This window comes from Dendropsophus ebraccatus, chromosome 5 (genome assembly GCF_027789765.1).
Source record: "Dendropsophus ebraccatus isolate aDenEbr1 chromosome 5, aDenEbr1.pat, whole genome shotgun sequence".
Taxonomy (NCBI): domain Eukaryota; kingdom Metazoa; phylum Chordata; class Amphibia; order Anura; family Hylidae; genus Dendropsophus; species Dendropsophus ebraccatus.
The window spans coordinates 16,362,909-16,381,906 of NC_091458.1; the positions used below are offsets into that span (position 1 = coordinate 16,362,909).

At 46.1% G+C, this 18,998-nt stretch overlaps 2 protein-coding genes across 3 annotated transcripts in view; both read right to left on the reverse strand.

Annotated features, from left to right (window-relative positions):
- The window catches only part of RAB6A (RAB6A, member RAS oncogene family), a 177,519-nt gene that overhangs the window by 12,628 nt on the left and 145,893 nt on the right, over window positions 1–18,998 (reverse strand). The window lies entirely within an intron of this gene.
- Window positions 1–18,998, reverse strand: part of FAM168A (family with sequence similarity 168 member A) — a 41,168-nt gene that overhangs the window by 11,151 nt on the left and 11,019 nt on the right. The window contains exon 2 of the mRNA XM_069969578.1: window positions 13,987–14,074. Coding sequence (XP_069825679.1) covers window positions 13,987–14,056 — 70 coding nt within the window. The 5' untranslated portion in view covers window positions 14,057–14,074. The remainder of the gene's footprint in view (window positions 1–13,986; window positions 14,075–18,998) is intronic.

The following is an 18,998-nucleotide window of genomic DNA, read 5'->3' on the forward strand; positions in this document are numbered from 1 at the left end:
CCAGGGCCGAGAGTTACTGCACGTAGTGTAGAGAAACAACCCGGCTTCAGATACATTGTACCATAAACTAGATCCCTGACATCCTCTGTGCTGCTGGGCTCCTTATACCCGCCTCTTCCCACCTCTCACCATTCCCCAGTCCACACCAATGTCATCACATGAATGGAGGGGTCAACATTCCCCCCCCTCCCCTTCGCTGAAATACTCTGTGCTACTGGAAATCCTGCTCCTTCCACTATATCATTACTATGTGTAGCCTAATATTTTCTGAAATACTCTGTGCTGCTGGGACCCTGCTCTTTCTGCTAACTCCCTGTCTATAACCTCATCACCAGAAACCCGCTGTGTCACTAGAGGCTCTGTTCCTTTAACTACATAACCAGTGTGATACTCCATAGGATCAGTGCACTTACAAGGAAACCTCCAGCCATATATTCTATAGGGGAAGACAGACAAGTGGTGCTCTGGACCCGCATTTTGTTCCAGAATAGAGACCTCTTTGGTTCCTGCTTTGGTGGTTCCTGCATTACAGCCAAGGGGTACTCCAGTGGGGGGGGGGGGGGATTCGTTACATTTTTCAAATTCTTCAAATTAACTGGTGTCAGAAAGTTATATAGCTTTGTAATTTACTTCTACTTAAAAAACTCCAGTCTTCCAGTACTTATCAGCAGGAAGTGGTGTACTCTCCCCAGTCTGACACAGTGCTCTCTGCTGCCACCTCTGTCCATGTCAGGAATTGTCCAGAGCAGTAGCAAATCCTCATAGAAAATCTCTCCTGCTCTGGACAGTTCCTGACATGGACAAAGGTGGCAGCAGAGAGCACTGTGTCAGACTGGAGAGAATACACCACTTCCTGCAGGACATACAGCAGTTGATAAGTACTGGAAAACTTGGGATGTTTAACTAGAAGTAATTGACAAATTTATATAAAACTTTCTGACACCAGTTGATTTCAAACTGGAGTCAAGGCTGGAGTACCCCTTCAATATGGCTTCCCCTCTCAATGATGGCTGGTTAATATAAAGCAGAGATTCGGATTCCTGCACCCATGCAGAATCACACAATTCACCACCCTATAAAAGTCGAATACTCCACGTCAACCAACCCTAAACCATCATCACAAATATAATCCGTCGAGAACCCATCTATACACAGGATCAGAGATGCCACAAAACTCCCATTAAACCTAAGGCACGATGGGAGTTGTGGTTCTGCGACAGCCGGACACCCACAAGTTGTAGGATTCGGATCTATAAAGACAAAGCAAACAGATGTCCTGGTGAAAGGGTTAAAAGTGCCCGTTGATGGGCTTGTGCAATTACTCAGACGGCCATTAGAGCTGCCCAGGAAGGCCCCCACCCAAACATCCATTACCGACCTGGTTTCCATGGTAATGCAGATTATTTGACATATCGCAATTGATTTTTTTTTTGATGCAGCTAAAATAAAAGGAGGAATCCACAGTTACAATAAGGAAAGGAAAGGATGGGGTCACCCTGGTCTATTAATAGTGGAGGCAGTCTAGACCAGGGGTGGGGAACCTTCGGCCCTCCAGCTGTTGCAAAACTACAACTCCCACCATGCCTGGACAGCCAAAGCTTCGCTGGGAGTCATAGTGCTGCAACAACTGGAGGGCTATAGGTTGGAGAGCTCAAGTCTAGAAAATGCTTTGTGAGCTCAGCCTAAGAATACTATTACACAAAGCGAATTTTTGACGATCAACGATAAACGAACTCAAATGACCGATATAGCGAACGACCTGAAATCGCCCATCCAATTACATGAAACGATGATCGTTATTGCGTTCATCCTGTCGTCCCTACTGCATTCGCTGTTACTGCGAACGTCTTATTACATGCGAACGATTAACGATAAAAATAGAATAGATTTCTCGATGGTCAATTGTCTGCAGTTACACTAAATGATTATTGTTCAAATCTGAACGATTTAACAATAATCGTTTTATGTAATACCACCCTTAGACCGATACAATGTGCAGTGCATATAGGGACTGGTAACATAATGGAAGCTGACCTGATTAAAGGTGCGTTTACACGTAACGATTATCGTGCGAATTTGCGCGATAACGATAATCATACATGTAAACGCAGCGAACGATCAAACGAGAAATCGTTCATTTTGATCTTTCAACATGTTATCAAATCGTCGTTCGCAAAAAATTCGCAGATCGTTCCGTGTGAACATTCGCTAATTTAACCAATGTGTGAGATAGGCTTAAGCGATCGCAAAACGACTTTTTCGTACGATATATCGTACCGTATAAACGCTGATCATTATGAAAAAAAAATCGTTACTCTGACATCGTTAATCGTACGATCGGACCAATTATCATTTCGTGTAAACGCACCATTAGTCTATATCCAACATTGTGAACAGCAATACCAACACCTGGATGTCTCTTAATTCATAAAAAGAAGAGAAGACAACTGAGCCCTTGAACCTGTATAATTCAGTGTGATCGTCGATGTGGTAGGAGACAGACGCTGGTATGGCCCTGCACACCAGCAGGCATCTCGTACTCCGCTCTGTAATCGCTGCCTACTCCCCCGGGGCCTGTGCTAAATATAGCGTCCAACTAAAACAAAGGAACGCCAACATGTTGTGTCATTACTGAGGGGAGAAGATGGGAAAACCAAATATCAGAGGGGGGGGGGACTAACTAACATTATTTACAAGCACAAAAAAGGTGACTAAACTAAAGGTGATGACAGATACGGAAGGGGAGAGTGTGTGGGTGTCTGACCTGGGGTCTGGTCTGTGGCCTGACGCTATTGTGGGGGTCTGAATTTATATAGGGGTATTCTATAGGGTCTAGGCCGAGGTCTATCTCTATTCCAAGCCCTCTAGTTACTCAGAGGTCTATACTTATTCAGGGGGTTTAGGGTTTGCACTAATTTTAGGGTCTGGGACCAGTAGTCATCATGGAGTCTGGTCTAATGACTATGGGGCCTATAGTTATTCTGGAGTCTGATCTGGGGTCTTATTTTATCCTTAATTGCCTGTTTTTGCTCCAGGGTAGAATCTCTGGCCTGTTTTTGCTCTGGTGTCTGGTATATGTGTGCGCCTAACAAATGTTAGCACTGAACCACTAAATTTTCTGCAATTAGTAAGGCCTTTCATATAATTCTGTTTCCTCATTGGTTATCAGAGCTCGCGTGGGTCATTCATGTCCAGATCATACCACAGACGATCAATAAAAGAACAAAACACGACAGAAGACAATTTGGCAGATGGGACATCGATAGCGGAGCAAAGTATTAATAAAGACACTCCCAATGATGCAGCTCGGATCCAGAGTTCGGAGGGGTTGGGAGAACTGCGAGGACTGGAGGAATAGAGTTTCCCTACATGACAGGAAAACCGAAATTGAAGAAATTCTCTCTCTCAAATTGAAATGACACAAGTCGCGGTAAATGAAATTTCGGGGCCATGAAAGCTGATTAAGGTTTTGCCGTTTCTAGCAGATTGGATAATGAAGTCGTGTCAGTCACTATTAGCAGGTCCTGATACTGCAGATTTTTCTCCCCAGAAACCTGCAGCGAAAACAAATAAAACTGCAGAATGCAGATGGTTTAGATAGATCCCATACGCCAATTCCGTGATTTTTCATCCTCCCTTAAAGTCACCTATTCAGGAAGGTAATTTTTGCCAACATGCTGACTGTTTCCTATGGCTATCATTTAGCTTCTAACACCCATATGGGGATGGGAGAAGCGTGGATCATGCGTAGCTACCACTTATCTCTGCAAATACAAAAGGACTAGTCCGATCCATGCTGTGACACCTGTCAGCAATCTTCAGAGATCGTCAGCAGAACCTTCCGGAAAAACCTACAGGTATAGTGATTGGGCTTTGTGTTACATAACAGGGTGCAGCGCTCTACAGTACGGAGATAAAGCTGGAGACTATCACCATGACAACAGAATAAACCGTATCCGGATTGTAACACGTCGCTGACGAATTCATTACATTTCCTCAAAGAGTGAAGTGTGACGTCCTCCCCCTCCAGGCAGTGTAGCCCTACGCTAACACGGCGGTGATGGCAGCGTCCGTATCCAGCTCTGCCAGTGATATCTGCATGGACTATTATTAGACTCCACTGGGCGGGCGGGAGCGAGCGAGCGCTCTGGAGGATTCTGCTCCGGGAGTCGATCTGTAAGGGATTCCCGGGAAAGGTAATTCAGAGTCTGTAAATAACAGTATAATAAAATTCCATCTGAGGTTTATATCTATGAAGTTACTCATGAGGCTAAAATTACCTTCATGAGCTACTTAGATAGAAATAGTCCTGGTAGGGATTGGTGCATTTATAAATCACAAGTCAATCGTAATGTTATAATGGACATCACATGGGTCAGGAACTCAGAGCCATGGAGGAAGGGGGGGGGGGGGGGGGTGCTAGGAAGCAACGATGGAAAGGAATGGGGGGGGGGGGGCAAAGATAAGGGCAACAACAAAGGCCTAGGAAGAGATGGCTGACTGATGTTGGAGGCCTAGGGAGAGATGGCTGACTGATGTTGGAGGCCTAGGGAGAGATGGCTGATGTTGGAGGCCTAGGGAGAGACGGCTGACTGATGTTGTAGGCCTAGGGAGAGACGGCTGACTGATGTTGGAGGCCTAGGGAGAGATTGCTGACTGATGTTGGAGGCCTAGGGAGAGATTGCTGACTGATGTTGGAGGCCTAGGCAAAGATGGCTGACTGATGTTGGAGGCCTAGGGAGAGATGGCTGGTGTTGGAGGCCTAGGGAGAGATGGCTGGTGTTGGAGGCCTAGGGAGAGATGGCTGACTGATGTTGGAGGCCTAGGCAAAGATGGCTGACTGATGTTGGAGGCCTAGGGAGAGATGGCTGACTGATGTTGGAGGCCTAGGCAAAGATGGCTGACTGATGTTGGAGGCCAAGGGAGAGATGGCTGACTGATGTTGGAGGCCTAGGGAGAGATTGCTGACTGATGTTGGAGGCCTAGGGAAAGATGGCTGACTGATGTTGGAGGCCTAGGGAGAGATGGCTGGTGTTGGAGGCCTAGGCAGAGATGGCTGACTGATGTTGGAGGCCTAGGGAGAGATGGCTGGTGTTGGAGGCCTAGGGAGAGATTGCTGACTGATGTTGGAGGCCTAGGGAAAGATGGCTGATGTTGGAGGCCTAGGGAGAGATGGCTGACTGATGTTGGAGGCCTAGGCAAAGATGGCTGACTGATGTTGGAGGCCTAGGGAGAGATGGCTGACTGATGTTGGAGGCCTAGGCAAAGATGGCTGACTGATGTTGGAGGCCTAGTGAGAGATGGCTGACTGATGTTGGAGGCCTAGGGAGAGATGGCTGATGTTGGAGGATAGATGTTGGAAAGATAGATGGATCCAGGAGGGGAAGAGTAATGGCAAAGAACCCAAAGAGTGATGACAGGGGAGTGATGATGCAGAAGACATGTGCAGCCATGACAGGAGGGATCCAGGAAGCCATGACAGGGGAGACCCAGGGAATAATGATGGGGGACTCCAGGAGCGATGACGACAGATGCAGAAGAGGAAGTGATATATGGATGTGTGGAGAACAGAAAACAATGGTTATTAAACAGTAAAAAGTGAAGTATGAAATGGTGAAGGAGGAAGACGACATGAGGGTGAGAAAGGAGCCTAAGAGAAACCTTTGACTAAAAGAAGAAGAAGAACAGAAACCTGTATGAGAATGATGGGGAGGAAGAATAGACATGGAGTGACATGAAAGAAGAGACACGAGGGCGGGAGGAGATGGGAAAGAAAGATGAAGAGGAGAGACACGAGAGTGATGGGGATTAAGTAGTTTATTATAGGGAAAGAGAAGCAGCAGGGAAGATGGAGAGAGACAGATGCAGGAGGAAAAGATGGAGGAGTGGATAAAGGAGAACTAAGGGGTTACTAAGAAAAGGGGAGAGAGACAAAGAGGAAGAAGAGAAAGCAAGGGATGAGGTAGAGGAGGAGATGGAGGAGGAAGAGGAGAAAGGCCGTGTGAAGAAGGAGGAGGAGGAGGAGGAGGAAGGAGAAACAGGCCAGTGTAATGGAGGAGGAAGGGGAAGAAAAAGAAACAGGCATGAGTCATGGAGGAAGCAAAAAAGTCAATCACAACAAGACAAAGAAAGAGTGATGTGAAGCAAGATAATGAGAAGGGGGAAGAGGAGAAAGGATTACAAGGAAATAGAAAAGGTGATGATGAAGAAAAGAGACATCAGGGCAGTGACATCAGGGGAAGCAGAGACGCTGGGGACACAGAGAAGGGAACTGACAGGAGGAGATGAGTGGTGACAAGAAAAGGGGAATAACAGGGTGATACAAGGGGAGAGTGCTCGTCTTTCAAGCCTCATTTATCTAAGGAGCGCCAAAGAGTCACTGATGCAATATTCTCTTCCTATACTAAGAGCCAAAACTGGGAAGTGCGATAAATCAGCCCACTGCAGAGACATTAATATTCCCGGCCAGGCTCCTCTACGTGAGAGCAGGACGAGTGCCAGCCGGGAGCGACAGACACGGACCTATAGGGGGCAGAACATCACAGCCCAGGCTGCAGACATATACACGTCCACCTCCACACCCATCAGCCCGGATGTAACACCACTACTGTAATATTGTGCAGATATCCCATGTACTGACCCATCCAGCCCAGGACACAGGATGGGACTTGTTTCTCCAGCACATCCCACAGATGATGGATCGGATTGAGGTCTGGGGAATCTGGAGGCAGAGTCACCACCTTCATCTCATAGCCCTGTACAATGTCTGCAGTGTCTGAGTATTCTCTGCTGCAGTTAGGGGTCCGGCTGCCATGATGGGGGAACTTAGTGTGTACAATGGTCAGGTAGGTGGTCGGTGTCACAGTAACATCCACATGATGCCAGGACACAAGGTCTCCAGCAGAACATTACCCATCACACTGCCCCCACCATCTTGTCTCCTTCCCATAGTGCATCCTGGTGCCATCTTCTCCCCACGTAAGTGATGCACCCGGCAGTCCACATGCTGTAACATGATCCATCAGACCAGGCGCCTTCCATTGCTCTATGTCTGATGACCATTGTAGACCCTTTCAGGGGTAGACAGGGGTCACATGACTGGTCTGTGGGGCCCCATACATGTCCTGTGTGACCTGACTTTGTCCTATCATAGGCAGCAAGAAGCATTGCAGCACTTTGCTCTACGGCAGCTCTCCTGTGGGATCAGATCAAACTCCTGACAGACATCAAAAAGCTTTGACCCCTTGGACAATTTTGGTTGGTTCTAACTACATACTGGGGACATCCTGCTGTAGGGAGGTCTGACCTTAATGTCTACACATCAGTATTGTTCCTTTTTGCAGCCGCTCAGATCCTTACACGTGACAACAATCAGGAAATACGAGCAAAACTCAAGCTACCTCTAAATATGTCAATGTGGTGCCGATGTTTGTATACAGAGACGGCTCTGCGCCGTGCTGGCCGCTAGCATAAGACATTAGCATTCAGCCTCTACAGGTGACAGGCTTAGCGGAGACCTCTCCGTCCTCTGCCCGCGCTTGGTACATGCTGTTCTTAATGTATAAGAAAGTCGTGGTATTTAAGTAAGATCAACACAACGTGCAGCGAGAACACGACGTTCTCTGCATTACATTTCAGAGAAATCTCAGAGCCTGGCAGGAGCGGAACAAATGGGAGGACAATGAGTGCGATATGCCAGCGCTTGGTGACACAAACGATAGAGATTAACCCCTTAAGGACAGAGCCTGAAATGGCCTTAATGACAGAGACAAATTTTATGAATATGACCAGTGTCACTTTAGTCATTAATACCTTCGGGATGCTTTTACCTATCCGGCTGATTCTGAGATTGTTTTCTCGTGACATATTGTACTTTACATTTCTGGTAAATTGGAGTCGATACTCATAACAAATCTTTATGAAAAAAACCCAAATAATGTGAAAAAATGTGAAAAAATGCATTTTTCCAACTTTGAAACTTTTTTGCGTATACAGAAAGTGGTTATACCACATAAATTATATATTAAATAGCATTAGCAACATGTCTACTTTATGTTGGCGGCATTTAATAAACTATCTTTCATTTTTTTTAGACGATAGGAAGCTTAAAACATTAGCAGCAAATTTCCAAATTTTCAGTAAAATTTCAAAATCAGATATTTTTAGGGACCTGTTCAGGTTTAAAGTGTATTTGAGGGGCCTGTATGTTAGAAAGCCCCACAAAGCACCCCATTTCAGAAACTGCACCCCCCAAACTCTGCAAAAGCACATCCAGAAAGTGTTTTAACCCTTTAGGGGAGTCACAGAAATAAAAGCGAAGTGTGTAAGGAATTTGAAAATTTTAATTTTCTGTGCAGAGATTTTATTGTAATCCAATATTTTTCATAATTATAAACCTATTACCAGAGAAATGCACCCCAATAATTATTGCCCCGTTTCTGCAGTTTATAGAAATACCCCATATGTGACCCTATTGCGCTATTTGACGCAACCACAAGCCTCAGATATAAGGGAGCGCCTAGTGAATTTCAACGCCTCCGTTATATTTGGTCATTTTTGACTGTACCACTTCAGGTTGGCAGAGGCTCTGGGGTGTCAAAACCTAAAAAACACCCCTAAAGGGACACCATTTAGAAAACTACACCCCTCAAGGAATGTAACAAGGGGTGCGGTGAGCATCTGGACCCCACAGGTGCTTCACAGATTTTCCGAACAATATGGCGTGAAAAAAGAAAAATTTATTTTTTACACTAAAACGTTGTTCTAGCCTTCAATTTTTCATTTTCTTAAAGGGATAAGAGGCAAAAAAAGACAAAAAATGTGTAGCGCAGTTTCTCCCGAGTACAGAAATACCCCACATGTGGCGATAAAGTGCCAAGGGGGCGCAGGACGAGCCTCCAAAGGGAAGGAGCGCCAATTGGCTTTTGGAAGCTGAATTTCACTGAAAAGGATTTCAAGGGCCATGTCGCATTTACAGAGCCCTCGTGCTGCCAAGACACTGGAAACCCCCCACAAGTGATTCCATTCTGGAAACTACACCCCTCAAGGAATCTAACAAGGGGTGCAGTAAGCATATGGACCCCACTGGTGACGGGCACAAATGTGGAACAATGTGACGTGAAAGGGAAAAATTTCATTTTTTCACTTTCATGGCACAAATGTGTCCGTCATCAAGGGGTCCATATCCTCACTGCACCCCTTGTTAGATTCCCTGAGGGGTGCAGTTTCCAGAATGGGGTCACTTGTGGGGGGTTTCCAGTGTTTTGGCAGCACGAGGGCTCTGTAAATGCGACATGGCGTTCATCATCCATTCTAGCCAAATCCAACCTCCAAAATCCAAATGGCGCTCCTTCCCTTCGGAGGCTTGCCCTGCGCCCACATGGCGCTTTATGTCCACATGTGGGGTATTTACGGACTCGGGGGAAATTGCTCTACACATATTGTGTGTTTTTTTCTCTTTTAACCCCTTGTGAAAATGATAAATTCAAGGCTAAACCAACATTATAGTGTAAAAAATGTAATATTTCATTTTCACGCCACATTGTTCCACATTTGTGCCCGTCACCAGTGGGGTCCATATGCTGACTACACCCCTTGTTACATTCCTTGAGGGGTGTAGTTTCCATAATGGGGTCACTTGTGGGGGGTTTCAACTGTCTTGGCAACACAGAGGCCTTTTGAATGCAACATGGCCCCTCAAAATCCATTCCATCCAAATCCAACCTTCAAAAACGAAATGGTGCTCCTTCCCTTCGGAGGCTTACCCTGCACCCGCATGGCGCTTTATGTCCACATGTGGGGTATTTACGGACTCGGGGGAAATTGCGCTACACATTTTGTTTTTTTTCTCCTCTTTTAACCCCTTGTGAAAATGATAAATTCAAGGCTAGACCAACATTATAGTGTAAAAAATGTAATATTTCATTTTCACGCCACATTGTTCCACATTTGTGTCCGTCACCAGTGGGGTCCATATGCTCACTACACCCCTTGTTACATTCCTTGAGGGGTGCAGTTTCCATAATGGGGTCACTTGTGGGGGGTTTCAACTGTCTTGGCAACACAGGGGCCTTTTGAATGCAACATGGCCCCTCGAAATCCATTCCATCCAAATCCAGCCTTCAAAAACCAAATGGCGCTTCTTCCCTTCGGAGGCTTACCCTGCACCCGCATGGCGCTTTATGTCCACATGTGGGGTATTTCCGTACTCAGGGGAAATTGCTCTACACATTAAATGTTTTTTTTTATCTTTTAACCCCTTGTGAAAATGAAAAAACATGACAAGATTAATAATTTAGAGTAAAAATTTTACAAAAATTACACTAAATGTTGGTCTAGCCTTGATTTTTTTCCATTTCCACAAGGGGTTAAAAAAGAAAATGAACACAAAACGTGTAGGGTAGTGTCCCCTGAGTACGAAAATACCCCACATGTGGGCATAATGTGCCATATGGGCACAGGGCAAGTCACCAAAGGGACAGAGCGCCATTTAGAGGCTGGAATGGAGGATGGAGGCCATGTCGCAATTACAAAGCTCCTGTGCTGCCAGGTCAGTAGAAACCCCCGACAAGTGACCCCATTCTGGAAACTACACCCCATAAGGAATCTAACAAGGGGTGCAGTGAGCATATGGACCCCACTGGTGACGGGCACTTACGTAGAACATGTGCCGAGAAAATAAAAAATACAATTTTTTTCATTTTCACGTCCCAAATGTGGCAGTCACCAGGGGGCCATATCCCCGCTGCCCCCCTTGTTAGATTCCTTATGGGGTGTAGTTTCCAGAATGGGGTCACTTGTGGGGGGTTTCTACTGTCCTGGCCGCACAGAGGCTTTGTAATTGCATCATGGCATCCTCTAATGGGAATGGCGGCCATACCTATTTAGCTGGGGAAAAAGGGACCATTCTAATTTATTTGGGGGTATTAGGCCAATTTTTAGTTTATAAGGTTGACAATGACAGGTGTCCATCAAATTCAACCTGTGTTGATCCAGAGGAAGGCAAAAAAACCCTCGTGAGGCAGACGACAGTAGCCTCATCACAGGGGAAAAATTCCTTCCTGACTCCATAATGGCGATCAGAATAATCCCTGAATCAACGTGACCCCTGAAATAGGAATAAGGGACAGAATTTAGATAATGTAGAACCCCAGTGACGTGTGGTGCGCCTTGGAGCGATCCAATATGCAGAGGCCGGGGGGATCAGGACAGGCGTCACACTGGAAAATGGTGTCCTTCCTGATCCCCCTGTTACCCCACACTCTGCACTTCTTCTGGGGTCTCCCTTTCTCCAGTGTGGGGGACGTCACCTGGAGAATGTTGTCCTGGTGCGATACGGGGTCCCTCATATCCAGAAGTGCTGGGTCCGCTCCATGGCTACTAAATATTAGGGCGCTATTACTGCTTCTGATATTTTCGGATCGTGCCGCAAGCTACAGTAGCTCGGGCAGCGAGGGACCGGAAGAGGGGGTGCTGGTATAAAAGTTATCCCCGTACAGGTGGTAACCTTTATCCAGCAGTGGGAAGATCAGTTCCCGGACGATCTCCCCATTAACTCCGAGGATGGGGGGGGAGGGGGCATCTGGGGGCATCTGGGGGCTGGATTCGGGTGTCCCTTCCTTCATACACTCTAAGGGTACATGCACACTGCGGAATCGCGACAGATAACCCTTCGTGCATTCCACAGCTGGCACCCGCCGGCGGACTGATGCGGGCGCACGTCTCCACACGTGTCATAGACTCCATTCTATGCACGGGCGGATTCCGCTCTCCGTCCAACGTGTTCATTCTTTGGATGGACGACGGATTCCGCCCGTGCATAGAATGGAGTCTATGACACGGATAGAGACATGCGCCCGCATCAGTCCGCCGGCGGGTGCCAGCTGCGGAATGCACAAAGGGTTATCCTTCTCCATTCCGCAGTGTGCACGTACCCTAAATCTGTAAGTGTACCCTGAGGTACGCTCACACAGTTTGTAGAATTTCACGCCATACCGTCATCTCTTATTGGGACGGTACTGGCGGAAAAGACGTGTCTGGGGGGCAGCGTACGCTACGCTACCCCCCAGACACGTCACTGGATGATGAGGATGAATGGAGGAAAGAACGATCCCCCCCATTCATCCTCACTGGCTGTTTCGGTGTCGGAGGCAATAATAACGTATCCCTCTGACGCCGAAAACACCCTGGGGGCCATCTTTATACGGGGATTGGTATATGGGGTATGTAGTGGTGTAGTGTCAAACTTTATTCAATGTAGTGTGGTGTAATGTAGTGTTTTTACGTGTTTTTTTTACAGTAAGTATAAAAAAAAACCTACGCCAACAAAGGAGTTGCGGATAAATGCCGCACTTATGTGCGGCACTTATAAGCAGACCGTGGCAGTAGAATATAGAAAAAAAACACCCTACGCCAAAAAGGAGGAGTTGCTGATTAGCAGCGCACTTTCGTGCGATGCTGATCAACACTCAGCGGCGATAGGGTGCGGAAAATAGAAAAAAAAAAATTTGGGAAAAAAAAATATTTTTTTTTTATATTCTGAATATCCCTGTAGCTGCTGATAAGTGTATTACACATATCAGCCGCTAGGGGGCAGCAGAGCGCAAAATCCGGAAAATGACGAGGCTGGAGCCGGAAATAGCCGAAAGAAGACGACGAGGACCGCCGGAAAGACCCGAAGACCGAACGGAATGACGGAGGACGCCGCGAACCCGGAAGACGCCGATCAGGAGCCCGGGACAGGTGAGTAATGTACAAATACCTGCTCTGGACCCCTCGGCTCTCTAGCTGAGGGGTCCAGGGCAGGTATTTACTATTTTGTGGGACTCTGATCGCCGTGCCACCGGCCCGATCGCCGTGAACGGCCGGCCGGCCGTTCACGGCGATCGGGCCGGTGGCACGGCGATCAACATTACTTTTTACAGTAATGGCGGTCGGTGCCGTCCTCGGACAGCACCGACCGCCATTTTTTTCCGGGTCATCGGGTCACCGATGACCCGGAAAGGTTCCGATCGCCGCTATTGGCTGATCTGAATTGATCAGCCTATAGCGGCGATCGTAAGCACGGGGGGTGTTAACCACCCCCCGTGCCGTGAAGCTAAGATGGCCTGCTATACATTATAGCAGGCCATCTTCCCCGACCGCTGTGTGTGAACACGCAGCGATCGGGGAAACATCGGGCGTACCCATACGCCCGTTTGCGTTAAAGCCCAGGCAACGGGGGCGTATGGGTACGCCCGATGTCGTTAAGGGGTTAAAGGGCGAATGATACACAACATGACACCTGTCTCTGCCACTGCTATATGGCACCTGATCTCTTTCATATGCAAAAGCATCAAACCATTAGCCACCACAAGCAATAAAACATGTTCCCCCAAATGGTGTATCTCCAGCTGTTGGAAAACTACAACACCCAGTATGCCCTGAAAGTTGAAGGGTGGGTGATGTAGTTCTGCAACAGGTGGCGAGCTGTTGCTCTTTGAAAGGTTTTATATCCAGGCTTGGAAAAACATGTCCACTTTATTCCAAAAACAGCCTGACTCCTTTCCTCAGTTTGGGTGTAGATGTTACAATTCAGCTCCATTATTTTCTGAGGTGCAATACCAAACACAACCTGAGGACTGGAGTTGCGCTGTTTTAGAGAGAAAGTAACTGTGCCATTTCAAATCCTGGATAATCCCCCTTAAGGCTGCTGTGAATCCACAACTCCCAGCATGGTTACTGGTAAATGGCAGTGAGAATTCTGCACAGGCCAAGTGGCTGTAGATGACTATAGGGCAAGAATGGGAACCTCTCGCACTACAGATGTTGTAAAACTTCAATTACCATCATACTCGGCCAGCCAAAGCCTTATCTTTGGTTGTCCAGGGATGATGGGAATTGTAGTTTTGAAACAGCTGGAGAGCCAGAAAGTTCCTTAACCCCCATAGGGATTATGTGCGCCACATGGCGCATACATTATTATGCCATCCCTCCTCTCCTTCTTACCTGCGTAGGTCATGTTTTTTGCATTTCCATAGGGAGCCCCGGGCTGGACAGGGCTGTAAACCGGATTCATGGTGGAAGACTGAGATCTCTGCAAGGGAACAAAGAAACACACAATGAAGTAAAACGATGATATTGGCAAAATATTATAAATAAAATAATCTATGAGTTCTCAGGATCACAGACATGTGAGCTCTGACCTCATCATACGGAGATACTTATGGGTATCATACCCCAGAGTGATGTATGGTTTATCAGAGCTCGGATCACTATAAAACATTAGAAGAGTTGCTGTCTTAAATATTTAACATATCAAAAGTTTTGATTGGCCCGGGTCTAAGCGCTCAGACCCGAACATATTGTGAGAGTAAGTCGGGAGACGTCTGCGCTGCAGTGCGGTCCGCTCCCTGCTCTGTGTCAGTGAAATCAGTCGGGCTCTATAGACTAAGGGTCCTATTTTAATCCAAGATCTGTCCTGGGGTCCATTCGGCAGGTGATGCAGTTATTGTCCTAAAAAATAACTTTTAAACTTGCAGCCCTGTGTCACGTTGTAGAGTATTCATGCCCTAGGATTGAGACATCCCTCCGTCCCTCCACCCCGCCCTCCTTATCACTAGGAACGCCCCTGAGCAGGGTTTATCTTATTCATCACCTGACTGAACACTGCACAGGTGCCTTAACAATCCAGCTGATGTGCAGTGGTCACACAGGTGAGAAATAGGAGAAATTGTTCTAGGGGCATTCCTAATGATGACGAGGGTGGGGAGGAGGGACGGAGGGGTGTCGCAATCCTAGGCCATGGGTACTCTAGGCCACATCAATTTGACACGGGGCTTATTTATTTAGGACAAAACTGCATCACCTGCCGAATCGGACCCGAGGACACCTCTTTGATTAAAAGCAGCTATCCAAAAGTGGTTTGGGGGGGGGTCAGATTGTGGGTACAGAGTCGCTTTATGCTGGGATCTGCAGCCATAATGCACATTTTATGCTTGTAGCGAAAAATACATTTTAAAAATCAATAAAAAGCAGCAGCTCACCATGCAAAACACAAGCCTTTACACAACCAATGCAATTCAGGTCTAATTTTAATTCTAGGATTGTGAAAACATTTGACATGACAAGCTCCTATGTTCTCATATATGGTTTTTTTCCATCTTACAAATAATTCTAAGAAGCAGTAAAACAAAACTATATAAAATAGGTAATGGTTGCGATCATACTGATTCCTGGCCCGATCTCCTCTCTGAGACTACAGGTCGATCAACTAAACATTTCTACAGCTCCCTTGTCCGTGGATAAGGAGATATCTACAGAGACATCTGAAGACTTCTTAATCCTGAGCAGAGAATGTGCAGAAGAGATAAGGCTCCTGTCTCCTCCTTATACCGCCCCGCACCTGCTCCATACTCCTCTACGGAGACGTCACCGCCATCTACTGGGAGCAACACAGGACAATCATCCACAGGACACCACCAGTGAGGAAGCCATGATACCAAGAGTAGAGAAAAAGGATGTGAAAGAGAGCGATACAGAAAAAGCAAGAGGAACACAGAAGAGAAAAGGGAGGGAGGTAGAGAGACAGGAAAGAGAACAGCAAAATAGAAGAGTGCAAGAGAAGAGAATGAGACATAAAAACAGAAGAATGGGAGGGACAGAAGGGAAAAAAGGAGAAAGCAAAGCTAGCACACAGCAAAGAGCAAAAGTACAGTAAAATAGATATAAAGAAAAGTGAGTGTGGGGTAGAGAGCAGAGAGTGGGTCATACACAGAGAGAAGACAGCAAGGGGTATAAAGAGAGAAGAGAGTTAGGGCCCTATTCCATTGGACGATTATCGTTCGCATAATCGTTAACAATTAGCAATTTCAAACGACCGCTATTGCGAAAGACCTGAAAATGTTCACTCAATTCCATGGAACGATAATCGTTACTTATGATCGTATTTGCGATAGTTTTTTTTCTTCGCTATTGCTTTCGTATCTACTGCGACGACTCCTTATTCAATGTGAACGATTTGCGAACGAGCAACAATAAAAATAGGTCCAGGTCTTCTAGTGATCAACGATTTCTCGTTCGGTCGTTAATCGTTAACTACATTTCAACCGAACGGTTATAGTTTAGATTCGAAGGATTTAACGATAATCTGAACGATAATCGTCCGGTGGAATAGGGCCCTTAGAATGAGAGAAGATGAGCGAGACATACAGAGAAACAGTGGAGACAAAAAGTATAGAACAAGACAAGAGCAGGAAGTAGAGAGAGAGGAGGAGAGAGGCAAAAATGGAACAAAATATTAAAAAGATTAAATAAAAAGACAGAGGGAGCAGCACAAGGGGACAGGTCCTCCCTTCATAAGTCCACACAGTCTCTTTCCTGCCCCACCAAGCCCTGAAGGCCAAAGCCACTGGGGATCCGTACTGTTTAAGTGATGTCTATACGACCGGAGCAAATACACCAGCAGAGGGCAGTGTTCTCTCCTATAGAGGGAGAAAAGAGAGGCCCTGCAGGAACACTGAGGACGACCGGGGGTGGAGCTGGTACTGTAGGCCATGAAGGGACTCTATAGGGCAATATATATAGGAGGCTATAAATGCCAATATCTAGTTACTGCAATATAGCTGTTACCCTTCATATACTGTAAGTATCATTGATGCCCTCTATACAAGATAATAGTGATGGATAATTCTCTCAGGACTGGTTTAATATTTACTTATATATTACAGTCACCTACGTTACCAGACTAAAAAGTTGACTACAAGTGTAATAGTACAGGGATCTCAGACACAAGCAGCGTGCGTGTAAAACCAAGATATAGGGGGAAGGGGTAATGTAAAAGCTGGAGAAATCAAGACATTTCCATTTAATTTTGTTACAAATGTTACCACTTTCCAGAAAAGAGATTAATATTAATCAGGAAAGTAAATTCCAATATTACTGTGATATAATTCACCACACAAGGGGATATATCCTCAAGCAACACAAGATAGAAAGCCACATGTGAAAGACTACGTACTATAATGGTGTGTTCACACCTACAGGATCTGCAGCAGATTTCATTTAAATAACTAAACACAGCATCAAATCTGCTGCAGATCCTGTAGGTGTGAACGCACTCTAATACTGCTCCTATATACAAGAATATAACTACTATAATACGAACTGGAGAGAATGGAACCGTTGCACATCCCATCTATGGCTGATACTAATGCCGCTAGGCCTATATTAAAAATCAACACCAGAGTGTCTGTATATGAATTGATCAAGCCATATTGCCCCGTGTACCACCGCGCAGGTCCTCTGGTCCACACGGGTCCCTACGCTAACTCCACACCGTGTCGGTCAGCACGCTTTGCGGGGTTGGCGGTCGCTGACCGACACGGTGTGGAGTTAGCGTAGGGACCCGTGTGGACCAGAGGACCTGCGCGGTGGTACACGGGGCAATATGGCTTGATCAATTCATATACAGACACACTGGTGTTGATTTTTAATATAGGCCTAGCGGCATTAGTATCATCCATAGATGGGATGTGCAGCCGTTCCATTCTCTCCAGTTCATAACTACTATAATACTGCTCCTATATACAGGAATATAACTACTATAATACTGCTACTATATACAAGAATATAACTACTATAATACTGCTACTATATACAAGAATATAACTACTATAATCACGAACTGGAGAGAGTGGAACGGCTGCACATCCCATCTATGGCTGATACTAATGCTGCTAGGCCTATATCAAAAATCAACACCAGAGTGTCTGTATATGAATTGATCAAGCCATATTGCCCCGTGTACCACCGCGCAGGTCCTCTGGTCCACACGGGTCCCTACGCTAACTCCACACCGTGTCGGTCAGCGACCGCCAACCCCGCAAAGCGTGCACATGGTACATGGGGCAGTATGGCTTGATCAATTCATACACAAAATTCTGATGTGTTTTTTATTTAGCCAAGCGGCACTAGCATCAGCCATGGGTGTGATGTGCAGCACTCTGTTTCTTCCCTGAGCCACATTTTGTTTCTCTCTTTTCTCCGTGTATTGCACTCCTCCTGGTGAGACCCACATGACCGCAATTAGCAGGAGACACCTGAGTGCACATGGTTTTAATCCCTCCTGTTTTTTTCCCATTCTGTTTGCTGCAGCTATGGTGAGCGCAATACCTTATCCAGACTTGTGCTGCTTGGGGGCGACCTTCTCTGCCGGCGGTGCTGGCTGGGTTCTGGTGTGGTGTTTTTGGGTCTGGTCCTGTGGCATGGGGGTCGCAGGGCCGTCCCATGGCCCCCGTTCCCTGTCTGTGCACGCCTGCGGGGTTGGTGGCCACTGACTGGCACGGTGTGGACTTAGTGTAGGGACCCATGTGTATCAGATACCGGCACGAGGTACATGGGGCAGTATGGCTTGATCAATTCATACACAAAATTCTGATGTGTTTTTTATTTAGCCAAGCGGCACTAGTATCAGCCATAGGTGTGAGGTGCAGCACTCTGTTTCTTCCCTGAGCCATAACTACTATAATACTGCTCCTATATACAAGAACACTATAGTACTATATGATATTATAGTAGTTATATTACTGTATATAGGAGCAGTATTATAGTAGTTCTATTCTTGTATATAGGGGGCAGTATTATAGTAGTTATATTCTTGTATATAGGAGGCAGTATTATAGTAGTTATATTCTTGTATATAGGAGCAGTATTATAGTAGTTATATTCTTGTATATAGGGGGCAGTATTATAGTAGTTATATTCTTGTATATAGGAGCAGTATTATAGTAGTTATATTCTTGTATATAGGAGCAGTATTGTAGTAGTTATGATCTTTTTATATAAGCATTTAGAGAGTCCCTTTCTAAGAAGAAATATGAGGCCTTGGTACACGGTGCCCCATAAGCACTGCAATAATATCACCCTACCTGCGGTGATGACAGATAAACAATGTAATATAAGAATAAACTTCCCTGCTGTCTGGAACAGGAAAACTTTACAGACTTGCTGAAGTTGTTCTG